At 37.6% G+C, this 16,632-nt stretch overlaps 2 protein-coding genes across 2 annotated transcripts; both read right to left on the bottom strand.

Annotated features, from left to right (window-relative positions):
* Positions 1–945: 945 nt before the first annotated feature.
* Positions 946–7,092, bottom strand: LOC131635147 (uncharacterized). The gene is made up of 3 exons (XM_058905755.1): positions 6,615–7,092; positions 5,377–6,557; positions 946–1,494 (listed from the first exon to the last, which is right to left on the bottom strand). Exons 1-3 carry the CDS (start codon positions 7,090–7,092, stop codon positions 946–948), a joined length of 2,208 nt encoding a protein of 735 aa, XP_058761738.1.
* A 21-nt stretch (positions 7,093–7,113) lies between these two features.
* On the bottom strand, positions 7,114–13,278 carry LOC131635146 (uncharacterized). Its single transcript, XM_058905754.1, has 3 exons — positions 12,801–13,278; positions 11,563–12,743; positions 7,114–7,662 (listed from the first exon to the last, which is right to left on the bottom strand). The coding sequence occupies exons 1-3, from the start codon at positions 13,276–13,278 to the stop codon at positions 7,114–7,116; spliced, it is 2,208 nt and encodes a 735-aa protein (XP_058761737.1).
* Between the last annotated feature and the right edge of the window lie 3,354 nt (positions 13,279–16,632).

Here is a 16,632-nt window from a genome sequence, read left to right as displayed (position 1 = left end):
CTCTTCATTTACGCCACTATTCACCTCCTTCCCACTTCTTGTAAAAATGGCTTTGCAATGCTCCTTTGGATTGGTTTGGGTGTTGGCGGAAAAGGATGCTCCCGGTTGTTGCTCGGACAATTGCTTTGCAAGTTGACCCACTTGATTTTCTAAATTCTTTATGGCCGCTTCATTACTCCTTTGATTAGCCATGGATGCTTGCATGAATTGTGTAAGAGTATCTTCCAACTTTGAGCTTCCGCCTTGAGATTGTTGACCTTGGCGTTGCGGGTTTGAACTTTGATAAGGGCTTTGATGTTGATAGTGTTGATTGCCGAATCTTGAAGGTTGGAATCCTTGGTTGTTTCTTTGGTAAGGATTGTTGTGAGGTGGAGGTTGCCTTTGATACCCTTGGTTTTGATTGTTGACATAATTCACTTCTTCACCATCGGGAGGAGGACAAAAACCAGTCGGATGATCTCCATTACAAAGTTCACAAGCTGCCACATGGTGCCTAGTTTGAGATCCTTGAATCTCTTTCATTTGCTGCGGGAGTTTGGTCATTTGATGTGTGAGTAACTCCACTTGCTGTGAAAGAAGCTTGTTTTACGCAAGGATGGCATCATTGGTGTTCAATTCAAGAACTCCCGATTTCCTGTGTGAAGGACTTAGATCATGTTGATTTTGTCGATCATTGAGTGCCATTCGATCGATGATAGTGATTGCTTCTTCCACACTTTTGGACATAAGAGAACCTCCCGCGGTAGCATCCAAAAGCGTTTTGTGCACCGGTTGAAGTCCATTGCGGAAGATGTGAATTTGTGTGAGATCATCAAAACCATGACCCTTGCATTTTCTAAGCATGGATTTGAATCTTTCCCAAGCATCATTTAAGGACTCGTTGCTTCCTTGATTGAAAACCGCAATTGCCGTTTTGGCCTCCATGAATCGGGATTGAGGAAAATATCATTCTAAAATTTTTTCTTCCAATAGATTCCAATCCGTCATCACATTTGGTAATTGATCAAGATACCATTCTTTGGCTTTCCCAAGTAATGAGTGTGGAAATAGTCTCTTGAACAATGATTCTTCATTGGCCGCATCGACTCCCGTTGAACCTGCAATCTCATAAAATTTGGTGAGATGTGCAAAAGGATCCTCATGATCCATTCCGGTGAATGGATTTGCATAAACAAGTTGGAGGATTCCGGTCTTCATCTCCGTATTTGCTCCACCTTGAGCATTGCGTGCAAATTGGGCGGTACGTCTTGGACTATTGGCGGACATTTCGGTTGGAACAACACCCGCCATGTCTCCTTCAAAAGTGTCTACAACTACCTCTTCAATGTGATTGTTAGAAGAAGTAGATGCCTCTTCTCTTTGTCGCTTCTCTTGGGCTAACTTCCTTCTTCTTCGTGTCTTGCTGTTGAGCTTTCGAAGTGTTCTTTCAATTTCGGGATCAAAATGAAATTGCTCTTCGGTAGCCTTTTCTCGCATACACAAAAATCTACAAAACTAGAAAACCAAGTGAAACGCAAAAGATTTAAGAATAAAGTAACAAACTTAAAACAATGAACTATTGCAATGCTTGCAATATCAAACGCCAATCCCCGGCAACGGCGCCAATTTGTTGAATAGTATATTCAAGGCAAATATTTTTAAATCGTATCGACAGAGATTGGGTGATATTACCGCCATTCTATAGTTACTATTATTTTAAGTTCGAAAGGTAACAAAGTTGTTTTGTTTTGAATCGCTATTTGTTCTAATCAAGACAATTATAAGACAATAAACTAAAACTTGTTTCAATAATAATAGAATGACAAGATTGGTTTGGTTTCACTACCCTTTTCTTCCATGTGACTTTAACAACAAATGCATAACTTCACTAATGGTGAAATGCTCTAGTATCCTCCCAACAATGTTTATGTCTAAACAAAATTGTGAAAATTAATATATTAATCTTTAGATGATCTCTCACTCTAACTATCAATATACTAATCTTGATTATTTGATACAAATAGAAAAGTAGCAAATAAATCTATCTCTAGCATTTATTCACTACTTGATAAAATGTTGTAGATCAAGACTTGAAATATATTTCTCAATCATAAATCAAATCTAAATATAAAAGATAAAATAACAACATTCATCCATTTCAATACCAATGAAGTTCATACAAAGTGTTAGAGCAAATACATAGTTAACAAGGATAGCTACTACCTCCAATCTTGTCAAAGTGGGATTTAGCTACTCATCACCATGGTTGACAGCAAGAAGAATGAAGAAGAAGCTAAGAACATCAATCTCTCACAAAGTTGTTATTTTCTCTCCCAAAACCCTAGCCTCAATGTTTGGTTCACAATAGAATAGAATGTTCTAATTCCCCTTTTTTATCTCCCTAAATAACCCCTAATTCGTACTAACTTTTCCTATTCAAAAGATAAGCCCATTTCTCATGACAAGTGGGAACAAAGTAAAAGATAAAATTCTGCAGCGCAGTGTTTGCGGGGCAAACATTGAAATTCAAAACTGGACTTGTTCAGCATCTAGCAGTTGGCGGCGTAAAGGATGTTTGCGGGGCAAACTGGCCTCATCAACACTTCTTTTGCTATTCCAAGTCTTCAAGTAATTCCTCTTTGCTTCCATGATCTTCAAACCTTAAAAACGCTACAAAACTAACAAACATGTGAAATAATAATTCAAATGAACTAAAATGAACAAAATTGCAAAATTATTAAATTGTATGAATAAAAGTGTGATTATTGAGTAAAAATTGGTTAAAGGGACCAAAATCAATATATGAAAATTAGTACTATTTGGTCCCTAACAGCTACTCCCCAACTTACCATTTTGTTTGTCCCTAAACAAAAATTCACAAGAGTAGCAAGAGCAATGCACAAGAGAATGATGACAAGGTAACCAAACACTCAAGTGGCTCAAAAGTATAAGTCCTTTCAAAGTACACTCACCACAATGCTAAAACAAAGCATGAGAAAGAATGATGGCAAAGTGCAAATTATTATCAAGAAATTCCAAAAGAGACATGTCAAAATTGAATTAAACCTACACACACATCATAGTAATGATGAATACAAGAGGGTTTACTTTCACTCATCCGGGCATTTAAATCAACAACAACTCAAATCATGCGTTCACCATAACAATTTCAAAAATTATGTGCAAAGTGAGAATCAAGAGGGCTTTTATAGGTTGTAGTGTGGCTTGGGTTACAAAGAAAGGATTTTATTAGAGGGAATTTAATTAAAAAGGCCTATCCTAAGGGAGCATTCCTATCAATTCACTTAACAACAACGCTTGTTTGAATCCCCTTTTCTTTCTTTTCTTTTTCTTTTTCTTTTTTTCATTATTTTTCAACAACACATAACGGGAACGATTTTTTTTTTTGCCCCATAATTTCAAAATGTGTTGTTCTTTTCTTATTACCACAAAACTCCTAAGTACCACTTTTTCATTTGTTTTTCAATCAACTCTCCCCAACTTTAGGATTCAAACCATATTAGATACAACAATGCTCCCTACATAGACACAGGCACAAGGCAAAATTGCAACCATTGCGGTTGAAGGTTTCAATGAAAAAAGAGATTAGGATTCACATACAAAACATATTTAGTAATCACACGAATCCTAATATAAGCTCAAAGGGGTTGACTAAGAATCACTCCTCACAAGGTTAATTGATTTAACTTTTAGGTCAAGTGGTTATTCTCAAATTCGAACAATGCCTCTATCACTTTCACACTTTTCAAAAACAAGAAATATGCATGGTTTAGCATCATAAAAATGAGTTGAAATAAATTCCGGTATCCCACATTTAGTGTACAATGGAAAGTTTCCTCACTTGGCTAAGTTCTAAATTTTGATTCAAAAATGACATGTGACTCAAGGAATTTATGCTAAGCAGTTTGCACACACCATCAACCAACCATGTTAAGTCTAGTGAGCGATAAAGTGTACCTTAATTTTCCTTGATACCGCTTCTGCTCATTGCCACTCGAAGTGTTCACAACATCAACTCTTGTCCGTGCCAATTGATTCCTCAAGCTTCCTTTGTACAAGAACAATTAACAAAACAACAATTGGAAAAGTTGGGCTAATCACTTTCCACCAAAACACACAATTAAACTACAATACTAACAAATGCAATTTTGAAGATGTTCAAATGGTGAAACGAGAGCCACCATAAAGTACATAATTAAAAACCAAAAAGTGAAACCATAAATAAATAAAACAAAACAGAATTAAGACTAAAATAAAAATAAAAATAAACTAAAAAAATGCTACAACACCACTTCAATCCTCTTCTTCATCACCACCACCAACTGTCCCGATCACATCCTCCATTGTATCGTCCTCATTTTCGGTACCGTTGCCTCCTGCACCCCCCCATGAAAAGTGGCCTGCCCACAGGCCAATTTGCGTATGCATCATACTCCGCTTCCAAGGAATGTGGGTGAAGATAGGGTATTAGAATGGGAGATGAGTTTAGTGAGGACGAGAGCGGTAGAGTGAGAGGAGAGAAGTAAAAATAAAAGATAAAAATAAAACAAACTAGGTTAAATTAAAAGCTAATATTTTTTTTTTGGAAGTGGAAATTTTTTTGTACTGAAGTGTTTGTGGGGCAAACAAGAAATATTTTCTTTGTAAAATTGGCTTACTCACTGTTTGTGCTCTGTTTGCGGGGCAATCACTGATGAAAATTTCTTTTTCAAAATTGGCTGACCTGTTTGCGGGGCAAACAGGAGAAATTTTCTTTGTAAAATTGGCTTACTCACTGTTTGTGCTCTGTTTGCGGCGCAAACAGACTTGAATTTTTGAAAAATGCCAATTTTTACACTTAACTTCCACTTCCTTTCAAAAATAGTTACTAAATAACTCTGAAAACAAAAATCAAAAAGCATAATAGAATTCACTTACGACGTTGGGTTGCCTCCCAACAAGCGCTTTGTTTAACGTCGTTCGAGCTCGACGGTTCGATGGTGCACCAAGGCTTGACGAGCGAAATGACACACCATCGCGGCTTTCTTATCCATCATGGTAGCCTTTGAGTCTTTGTTCCTTTACAGTCCAGCTTTCTTGTGTTTTAGGGTCCTTCACCACAATGGCTCCATAATTTCACACCTCTTTCACCACAAATGGCCCCGACCACTTTGACTTTAACTTACTAGGAAACACCTTGTGTCTTGAATTGCACACAAGCACCATTTTTCCAACTTCAAAGTTTTTGTGATAAGTCTTTCCCTCATGATTTGCCTTCTCCTTGTCCTTGTGAATTTGATTTGCCACCTTAATGATTTCTCCTTTTTCATCATCGATTCAAAAGTTGTCATGTTCATCCTTATGAGGCTTCATAGACTCAAAAAGAGTAAAAATTACCTCTTTATCTTGCACCCTTACTTTCATAATCCCATCATCGATATCAATCATCATTCGGGTGGTCTTCATGAATGGTCTTCCAAGTATTAATGGCACATCACGATCCTCCTCCATGTCGACTACCACAAAATCAACCGGGAACAAACATTTGTCCACCTTTACCAGCATGACTTGTACAACTCCATATGGTGAAATGATAGACTTATCGGCTAGTTGTAAAGTTATCCTGGTGTGTTTCATCTCAATGTTCCCCAATCTCTTGACAACGGATAAAGGTATTAAATTGATGCTAAACCCCAAATCAACCAAATCATTACTAATGTAGTTACCTCCAATGGTGATCGGTAAAATGACTCGTCCCGGGTCGGCTTCCTTTCTTGGGGGAGTTTTTTGAATAATTGCACTACAATGAGCATCAAGCACAACTGTCTCTTCATCCGTGTACTTTTTTTTCTTTGTGAGCATCTTCTTCATGAAATTTGCATACTTGGGCATTTTCTCCAATGCTTCGGAAAATGGAATATTTATGTGAAGTTGTTTAAATATATCCATAAATCGAGCGTAGCGCCTTGCGTCTTCCTTCCTTGACTGCACATGCGGGTAAGGTAGATGTTGGAGAGGAATTGTGCTCACATTCTCATTTCTCTTTTTATTCTTCTTCACTTTTTTGTCATTTTTCTCTCTTTCTTCTTTTTCTTTCCGCTCTTTTTCAACTAATTCTTCCTCTATCTTCTCCTCACTCTTTTCTCCCTCATTTTCAACTATTATTTCCTCCTCATCTTCCACTATAACCTCTTCATTTACGCCACTATTCACCTCCTTCCCACTTCTTGTAAAAATGGCTTTGCAATGCTCCTTTGGATTGGTTTGGGTGTTGGCGGAAAAGGATGCTCCCGGTTGTTGCTCGGACAATTGCTTTGCAAGTTGACCCACTTGATTTTCTAAATTCTTTATGGCCGCTTCATTACTCCTTTGATTAGCCATGGATGCTTGCATGAATTGTGTAAGAGTATCTTTCAACTTTGAGCTTCCGCCTTGAGATTGTTGACCTTGGCGTTGTGGGTTTGAACTTTGATAAGGGCTTTGATGTTGATAGTGTTGATTGCCGAATCTTGAAGGTTGGAATCCTTGGTTGTTTCTTTGGTAAGGATTGTTGTGAGGTGGAGGTTGCCTTTGATACCCTTGGTTTTGATTGTTGACATAATTCACTTCTTCACCATCGGGAGGAGGACAAAAACCAGTCGAATGATCTCCATTACAAAGTTCACAAGCTGCCACATGGTGCCTAGTTTGAGATCCTTGAATCTCTTTCATTTGCTGCGGGAGTTTGGTCATTTGATGTGTGAGTAACTCCACTTGCTGTGAAAGAAGCTTGTTTTGCGCAAGGATGGCATCATTGGTGTTCAATTCAAGAACTCCCGATTTCCTTTGTGAAGGAATTCGATCATGTTGATTTTGTCGATCATTGAGTGCCATTCGATCGATGATAGTGATTGCTTCTTCCACACTTTTGGACATAAGAGAACCACCCGCGGTAGCATCCAAAAGCGTTTTGTGCACCGGTTGAAGTCCATTGCGGAAGATGTGAATTTGTGTGAGATCATCAAAACCATGACCCTTGCATTTTCTAAGCATGGATTTGAATCTTTCCCAAGCATCATTTAAGGACTCGTTGCTTCCTTGATTGAAAACCGCAATTGCCGTTTTGGCCTCCATGAATCGGGATTGAGGAAAATATCATTCTAAAATTTTTTCTTCCAATAGATTCCAATCCGTCATCACATTTGGTAATTGATCAAGATACCATTCTTTGGCTTTCCCAAGTAATGAGTGTGGAAATAGTCTCTTGAACAATGATTCTTCATTGGCCGCATCGACTCCCGTTGAACCTGCAATCTCATAAAATTTGGTGAGATGTGCGAAAGGATCCTCATGATCCATTCCGGTGAATGGATTTGCATAAACAAGTTGGAGGATTCCGGTCTTCATCTCCGTATTTGCTCCACCTTGAGCATTGCGTGCAAATTGGGCGGTACGTCTTGGACAATTGGCGGACATTTCGGTTGGAACAACACCCGCCATGTCTCCTTCAAAAGTGTCTACAACTACCTCTTCAATGTGATTGTTAGAAGAAGTAGATGCCTCTTCTCTTTGTCGCTTCTCTTGGGCTAACTTCCTTCTTCTTCGTGTCTTGCTGTTGAGCTTTCGAAGTGTTCTTTCAATTTCGGGATCAAAATGAAATTGCTCTTCGGTAGCCTTTTCTCGCATACACAAAAATCTACAAAACTAGCAAACCAAGTGAAACGCAAAAGATTTAAGAATAAAGTAACAAACTTAAAACAATGAACTATTGCAATGCTTGCAATATCAAACGCCAATCCCCGGCAACGGCGCCAATTTGTTGAATAGTATATTCAAGGCAAATATTTTTAAATCGTATCGACAGAGATTGGGTGATATTACCGCCATTCTATAGTTACTATTATTTTAAGTTCGAAAGGTAACAAAGTTGTTTTGTTTTGAATCGCTATTTGTTCTAATCAAGACAATTATAAGACAATAAACTAAAACTTGTTTCAATAATAAAAGAATGACAAGATTGGTTTGGTTTCACTACCCTTTTCTTCCATGTGACTTTAACAACAAATGCATAACTTCACTAATGGTGAAATGCTCTAGTATCCTCCCAACAATGTTTATGTCTAAACAAAATTGTGAAAATTAATATATTAATCTTTAGATGATCTCTCACTCTAACTATCAATATACTAATCTTGATTATTTGATACAAATAGAAAAGTAGCAAATAAATCTATCTCTAGCATTTATTCACTACTTGATAAAATGTTGTAGATCAAGACTTGAAATATATTTCTCAATCATAAATCAAATCTAAATATAAAAGATAAAATAACAACATTCATCCATTTCAATACCAATGAAGTTCATACAAAGTGTTAGAGCAAATACATAGTTAACAAGGATAGCTACTACCTCCAATCTTGTCAAAGTGGGATTTAGCTACTCATCACCATGGTTGACAGCAAGAAGAATGAAGAAGAAGCTAAGAACATCAATCTCTCACAAAGTTGTTATTTTCTCTCCCAAAACCCTAGCCTCAATGTTTGGTTCACAATAGAATAGAATGTTCCAATTCCCCTTTTTTATCTCCCTAAATAACCCCTAATTCGTACTAACTTTTCCTATTCAAAAGATAAGCCCATTTCTCATGACAAGTGGGAACAAAGTAAAAGATAAAATTCTGCAGCGCAGTGTTTGCGGGGCAAACATTGAAATTCAAAACTGGACTTGTTCAGCATCTAGCAGTTGGCGGCGCAAAGGATGTTTGCGGGGCAAACTGGCCTCATCAACACTTCTTTTGCTATTCCAAGTCTTCAAGTAATTCCTCTTTGCTTCCATGATCTTCAAACCTTAAAAACGCTACAAAACTAACAAACATGTGAAATAATAATTCAAATGAACTAAAATGAACAAAATTGCAAAATTATTAAATTGTATGAATAAAAGTGTGATTATTGAGTAAAAATTGGTTAAAGGGACCAAAATCAATATATGAAAATTAGTACTATTTGGTCCCTAACAGCTACTCCCCAACTTACCATTTTGTTTGTCCCTAAACAAAAATTCACAAGAGTAGCAAGAGCAATGCACAAGAGAATGATGACAAGGTAACCAAACACTCAAGTGGCTCAAAAGTATAAGTCCTTTCAAAGTACACTCACCACAATGCTAAAACAAAGCATGAGAAAGAATGATGGCAAAGTGCAAATTATTATCAAGAAATTCCAAAAGAGACATGTCAAAATTGAATTAAACCTACACACACATCATAGTAATGATGAATACAAGAGGGTTTACTTTCACTCATCCGGGCATTTAAATCAACAACAACTCAAATCATGCGTTCACCATAACAATTTCAAAAATTATGTGCAAAGTGAGAATCAAGAGGGCTTTTAAAGGTTGTAGTGTGGCTTGGGTTACAAAGAAAGGATTTTATTAGAGGGAATTTAATTAAAAAGGCCTATCCTAAGGGAGCATTCCTATCAATTCACTTAACAACAACGCTTGTTTGAATCCCCTTTTCTTTCTTTTCTTTTTCTTTTTCTTTTTTTCATTATTTTTCAACAACACATAACGGGAACGATTTTTTTTTTGCCCCATAATTTCAAAATGTGTTGTTCTTTTCTTATTACCACAAAACTCCTAAGTACCACTTTTTCATTTGTTTTTCAATCAACTCTCCCCAACTTTAGGATTCAAACCATATTAGATACAACAATGCTCCCTACATAGACACAGGCACAAGGCAAAATTGCAACCATTGCGGTTGAAGGTTTCAATGAAAAAAGAGATTAGGATTCACATACAAAACATATTTAGTAATCACACGAATCCTAATATAAGCTCAAAGGGGTTGACTAAGAATCACTCCTCACAAGGTTAATTGATTTAACTTTTTGGTCAAGTGGTTATTCTCAAATTCGAACAATGCCTCTATCACTTTCACACTTTTCAAAAACAAGAAATATGCATGGTTTAGCATCATAAAAATGAGTTGAAATAAATTCCGGTATCCCACATTTAGTGTACAATGGAAAGTTTCCTCACTTGGCTAAGTTCTAAATTTTGATTCAAAAATGACATGTGACTCAAGGAATTTATGCTAAGCAGTTTGCACACACCATCAACCAACCATGTTAAGTCTAGTGAGCGATAAAGTGTACCTTAATTTTCCTTGATACCGCTTCTGCTCATTGCCACTCGAAGTGTTCACAACATCAACTCTTGTCCGTGCCAATTGATTCCTCAAGCTTCCTTTGTACAAGAACAATTAACAAAACAACAATTGGAAAAGTTGGGCTAATCACTTTCCACCAAAACACACAATTAAACTACAATACTAACAAATGCAATTTTGAAGATGTTCAAATGGTGAAACGAGAGCCACCATAAAGTACATAATTAAAAACCAAAAAGTGAAACCATAAATAAATAAAACAAAACAGAATTAAGACTAAAATAAAAATAAAAATAAACTAAAAAAATGCTACAACACCACTTCAATCCTCTTCTTCATCACCACCACCAACTGTCCCGATCACATCCTCCATTGTATCGTCCTCATTTTCGGTACCGTTGCCTCCTGCACCCCCCCATGAAAAGTGGCCTGCCCACAGGCCAATTTGCGTATGCATCATACTCCGCTTCCAAGGAATGTGGGTGAAGATAGGGTATTAGAATGGGAGATGAGTTTAGTGAGGACGAGAGCGGTAGAGTGAGAGGAGAGAAGTAAAAATAAAAGATAAAAATAAAACAAACTAGGTTAAATTAAAAGCTAATATTTTTTTTTTTGGAAGTGGAAATTTTTTTGTACTGAAGTGTTTGTGGGGCAAACAAGAAATATTTTCTTTGTAAAATTGGCTTACTCACTGTTTGTGCTCTGTTTGCGGGGCAATCACTGATGAAAATTTCTTTTTCAAAATTGGCTGACCTGTTTGCGGGGCAAACAGGAGAAATTTTCTTTGTAAAATTGGCTTACTCACTGTTTGTGCTCTGTTTGCGGGGCAAACAATGTTTGCGGCGCAAACAGACTTGAATTTTTGAAAAATGCCAATTTTTACACTTAACTTCCACTTCCTTTCAAAAATAGTTACTAAATAACTCTGAAAACAAAAATAAAAAAGCATAATAGAATTCACTTACGACGTTGGGTTGCCTCCCAACAAGCGCTTTGTTTAACGTCGTTCGAGCTCGACGGTTCGATGGTGCACCAAGGCTTGACGAGCGAAATGACACACCATCGCGGCTTTCTTATCCATCATGGTAGCCTTTGAGTCTTTGTTCCTTTACAGTCCAGCTTTCTTGTGTTTTAGGGTCCTTCACCACAATGGCTCCATAATTTCACACCTCTTTCACCACAAATGGCCCCGACCACTTTGACTTTAACTTACTAGGAAACACCTTGTGTCTTGAATTGCACACAAGCACCATTTTTCCAACTTCAAAGTTTTTGTGATAAGTCTTTCCCTCATGATTTGCCTTCTCCTTGTCCTTGTGAATTTGATTTGCCACCTTAATGATTTCTCCTTTTTCATCATCGATTCAAAAGTTGTCATGTTCATCCTTATGAGGCTTCATAGACTCAAAAAGAGTAAAAATTACCTCTTTATCTTGCACCCTTATTTTCATAATCCCATCATCGATATCAATCATCATTCGGGTGGTCTTCATGAATGGTCTTCCAAGTATTAATGGCACATCACGATCCTCCTCCATGTCGACTACCACAAAATCAACCGGGAACAAACATTTGTCCACCTTTACCAGCATGACTTGTACAACTCCATATGGTGAAATGATAGACTTATCGGCTAGTTGTAAAGTTATCCTGGTGTGTTTCATCTCAATGTTCCCCAATCTCTTGACAACGGATAAAGGTATTAAATTGATGCTAAACCCCAAATCAACCAAATCATTACTAATGTAGTTACCTCCAATGGTGATCGGTAAAATGACTCGTCCCGGGTCGGCTTCCTTTCTTGGGGGAGTTTTTTGAATAATTGCACTACAATGAGCATCAAGCACAACTGTCTCTTCATCCGTGTACTTTTTTTTCTTTGTGAGCATCTTCTTCATGAAATTTGCATACTTGGGCATTTTCTCCAATGCTTCGGAAAATGGAATATTTATGTGAAGTTGTTTAAATGTATCCATAAATCGAGCGTAGCGCCTTGCGTCTTCCTTCCTTGACTGCACATGCGGGTAAGGTAGATGTTGGAGAGGAATTGTGCTCACATTCTCATTTCTCTTTTTATTCTTCTTCACTTTTTTGTCATTTTTCTCTCTTTCTTCTTTTTCTTTCCGCTCTTTTTCAACTAATTCTTCCTCTATCTTCTCCTCACTCTTTTCTCCCTCATTTTCAACTATTATTTCCTCCTCATCTTCCACTATAACCTCTTCATTTACGCCACTATTCACCTCCTTCCCACTTCTTGTAAAAATGGCTTTGCAATGCTCCTTTGGATTGGTTTGGGTGTTGGCGGAAAAGGATGCTCCCGGTTGTTGCTCGGACAATTGCTTTGCAAGTTGACCCACTTGATTTTCTAAATTCTTTATGGCCGCTTCATTACTCCTTTGATTAGCCATGGATGCTTGCATGAATTGTGTAAGAGTATCTTTCAACTTTGAGCTTCCGCCTTGAGATTGTTGACCTTGGCGTTGTGGGTTTGAACTTTGATAAGGGCTTTGATGTTGATAGTGTTGATTGCCGAATCTTGAAGGTTGGAATCCTTGGTTGTTTCTTTGGTAAGGATTGTTGTGAGGTGGAGGTTGCCTTTGATACCCTTGGTTTTGATTGTTGACATAATTCACTTCTTCACCATCGGGAGGAGGACAAAAACCAGTCGAATGATCTCCATTACAAAGTTCACAAGCTGCCACATGGTGCCTAGTTTGAGATCCTTGAATCTCTTTCATTTGCTGCGGGAGTTTGGTCATTTGATGTGTGAGTAACTCCACTTGCTGTGAAAGAAGCTTGTTTTGCGCAAGGATGGCATCATTGGTGTTCAATTCAAGAACTCCCGATTTCCTTTGTGAAGGAATTCGATCATGTTGATTTTGTCGATCATTGAGTGCCATTCGATCGATGATAGTGATTGCTTCTTCCACACTTTTGGACATAAGAGAACCACCCGCGGTAGCATCCAAAAGCGTTTTGTGCACCGGTTGAAGTCCATTGCGGAAGATGTGAATTTGTGTGAGATCATCAAAACCATGACCCTTGCATTTTCTAAGCATGGATTTGAATCTTTCCCAAGCATCATTTAAGGACTCGTTGCTTCCTTGATTGAAAACCGCAATTGCCGTTTTGGCCTCCATGAATCGGGATTGAGGAAAATATCATTCTAAAATTTTTTCTTCCAATAGATTCCAATCCGTCATCACATTTGGTAATTGATCAAGATACCATTCTTTGGCTTTCCCAAGTAATGAGTGTGGAAATAGTCTCTTGAACAATGATTCTTCATTGGCCGCATCGACTCCCGTTGAACCCGCAATCTCATAAAATTTGGTGAGATGTGCGAAAGGATCCTCATGATCCATTCCGGTGAATGGATTTGCATAAACAAGTTGGAGGATTCTGGTCTTCATCTCCGTATTTGTTCCACCTTGAGCATTGCGTGCAAATTGGGCGGTACGTCTTGGACTATTGGCGGACATTTCGGTTGGAACAACACCCGCCATGTCTCCTTCAAAAGTGTCTACAACTACCTCTTCAATGTGATTGTTAGAAGAAGTAGATGCCTATTCTCTTTGTCGCTTCTCTTGGGCTAACTTCCTTCTTCTTCGTGTCTTGCTGTTGAGCTTTCGGAGTGTTCTTTCAATTTCGGGATCAAAATGAAATTGCTCTTCGGTAGCCTTTTCTCGCATACACAAAAATCTACAAAACTAGCAAACCAAGTGAAACGCAAAAGATTTAAGAATAAAGTAACAAACTTAAAACAATGAACTATTGCAATGCTTGCAATATCAAACGCCAATCCCCGGCAACGGCGCCAATTTGTTGAATAGTATATTCAAGGCAAATATTTTTAAATCGTATCGACAGAGATTGGGTGATATTACCGCCATTCTATAGTTACTATTATTTTAAGTTCGAAAGGTAACAAAGTTGTTTTGTTTTGAATCGCTATTTGTTCTAATCAAGACAATTATAAGACAATAAACTAAAACTTGTTTCAATAATAAAAGAATGACAAGATTGGTTTGGTTTCACTACCCCTTTCTTCCATGTGACTTTAACAACAAATGCATAACTTCACTAATGGTGAAATGCTCTAGTATCCTCCCAACAATGTTTATGTCTAAACAAAATTGTGAAAATTAATATATTAATCTTTAGATGATCTCTCACTCTAACTATCAATATACTAATCTTGATTGTTTGATACAAATAGAAAAGTAGCAAATAAATCTATCTCTAGCATTTATTCACTACTTGATAAAATGTTGTAGATCAAGACTTGAAATATATTTCTCAATCATAAATCAAATCTAAATATAAAAGATAAAATAACAACATTCATCCATTTCAATACCAATGAAGTTCATACAAAGTGTTAGAGCAAATACATAGTTAACAAGGATAGCTACTACCTCCAATCTTGTCAAAGTGGGATTTAGCTACTCATCACCATGGTTGACAGCAAGAAGAATGAAGAAGAAGCTAAGAACATCAATCTCTCACAAAGTTGTTCTTTTCTCTCCCAAAACCCTAGCCTCAATGTTTGGTTCACAATAGAATAGAATGTTCTAATTCCCCTTTTTTATCTCCCTAAATAACCCCTAATTCGTACTAACTTTTCCTATTCAAAAGATAAGCCCATTTCTCATGACAAGTGGCAACAAAGTAAAAGATAAAATTCTGCAGCGCAGTGTTTGCGGGGCAAACAGTGAAATTCAAAACTGGACTTGTTCAGCATCTAGCAGTTGGCGGCGCAAAGGATGTTTGCGGGGCAAACTGGCCTCATTAACACTTCTTTTGCTATTCCAAGTCTTCAAGTAATTCCTCTTTGCTTCCATGATCTTCAAACCTTAAAAACGCTACAAAACTAACAAACATGTGAAATAATAATTCAAATGAACTAAAATGAACAAAATTGCAAAATTATTAAATTGTATGAATAAAAGTGTGATTATTGAGTAAAAATTGGTTAAAGGGACCAAAAACAATATATGAAAATTAGTACTATTTGGTCCCTAACAGCTGCTCGCCGACTGAGACAGTATATGTTGAACCATACCACTTTATTGATTTCTAGAATGGATCCTATCAAGTAAGTATTTTAGAAACCCGCTCTCTCCAGACGAATAGCAAGATGGCAAATGATACTAACAGAATACGACATTCAATACACGACACAAAAAACGATCAAGGGAAATGTGTTGGCAGACCATTTAGCCCAACAAGCTGTAGACGATTATCAATCTATGAGTTTCAAATTCCCATATGAGGATGTTATGCTTGTTACTGATTATAAACAACCTGGTCCGGATGAAAGACCTGAACCAGGATCCCGATGGACCATGGTTTTTGACGGAGCTTCGAACGGAATTGGTAATGGTTTTGGCGTCGTGATTATCTCTCCGACAGGTGGACACACTCCATTTACAGCAAGACTGTGTTTCGATTGTACCAACAATATGGCTGAGTATGAAGCGTGTATCTTGGGTCTCAAAGCTGCTATCGACCTAAGAATCAAATTCCTGGAAGTATATGGGGATTCAACCCTAGTAATTAGTCAGATCAAAGGAGAATGGGACACGAAGCATCCTAATCGCTTGCCTTACAAAGATTTGGTGTTATCTTTGATTCCTCATTTCGAAGAGATTACTTCTGAACACATTCCCCGAGAGGAGAATCAATTGGCAGACGCGTTAGCTACTATGTCATCCATGTTCAAGGTCAGATGGGACAACGAGGCTCCTATAGTTATTATTGAAAGATACGACGAACCGACATACTGTTACGAGATAACTACTGACGAGGTTGAAGAAAAGCCATGGTTTCATGAAGTAAAAAGATATCTCGAAGCTCAGGAATCCCCTGAAGGGGCATCTATCAATGACAAGAAGTTCTTGAGAATATTTGCTTCAAAATTCCTCCTAAGTAATGGTACCCTATACAAACACAATCATGATTCAACTCTACTTTGTTGTGTGAACAAGAAGGAGACATAAGAGATTATGGAAGATATGCACGACGATACCTTTGGAACTCACTCTAGTGGATATACTATGGCTAAAAAGATTCTGAGAGCGGGTTACTACTGGTCCACTATGGAAAATGACTGCCATCAACATTCCAAAACTTGTCACAAGTGCCAGATATATGCCGACAAAGTACACGTACCTCCAGTTCCACTAAATGTCCTGACTGCTCCTTGGCTTTTTGCAATGTGGGGCATTGATGTGATCGGGGAAATCAAGCCCACCGCTTCCAATGGACATCGTTTCATCCTTGTGGCCATTGACTACTTCACCAAATGGGTAGAAGCTACTTCATTTGCCTCCGTTACTAAGAATGTGGTGGCTCGATTCATTAAGCACAACCTTATTTATCGATATGGTATCCCCGAAAGGATCATCACAGACAATGGTACCAACTTGAACAACAAGATGATTACTGAGCTCTATACGCAATTCAAGATCTAGCACCACAACTATTCTACC

This window comes from Vicia villosa, unplaced genomic scaffold (genome assembly GCF_029867415.1).
Source record: "Vicia villosa cultivar HV-30 ecotype Madison, WI unplaced genomic scaffold, Vvil1.0 ctg.001438F_1_1, whole genome shotgun sequence".
In the NCBI taxonomy this organism is placed as follows: domain Eukaryota; kingdom Viridiplantae; phylum Streptophyta; class Magnoliopsida; order Fabales; family Fabaceae; genus Vicia; species Vicia villosa.
This window is presented reverse-complemented; position numbering and strand designations above follow the sequence as displayed.

Coding starts and splice junctions, on each gene's coding strand:
- LOC131635147 (XM_058905755.1), bottom strand. CDS start 7,092: ATGGAGGCCAAAACGGCAATTGCGGTTTTCAATCAAGGAAGCAACGAG. Junction 6,558..6,614: donor TAATGGAGATCATTCGACTG/GTTTTTGTCCTC, acceptor ATCAAAACCAAG/GGTATCAAAGGCAACCTCCA. Junction 1,495..5,376: donor TAAGGGTGCAAGATAAAGAG/GTAATTTTTACT, acceptor TTGGTTTTCTAG/TTTTGTAGATTTTTGTGTAT.
- LOC131635146 (XM_058905754.1), bottom strand. CDS start 13,278: ATGGAGGCCAAAACGGCAATTGCGGTTTTCAATCAAGGAAGCAACGAG. Junction 12,744..12,800: donor TAATGGAGATCATTCGACTG/GTTTTTGTCCTC, acceptor ATCAAAACCAAG/GGTATCAAAGGCAACCTCCA. Junction 7,663..11,562: donor TAAGGGTGCAAGATAAAGAG/GTAATTTTTACT, acceptor TTGGTTTGCTAG/TTTTGTAGATTTTTGTGTAT.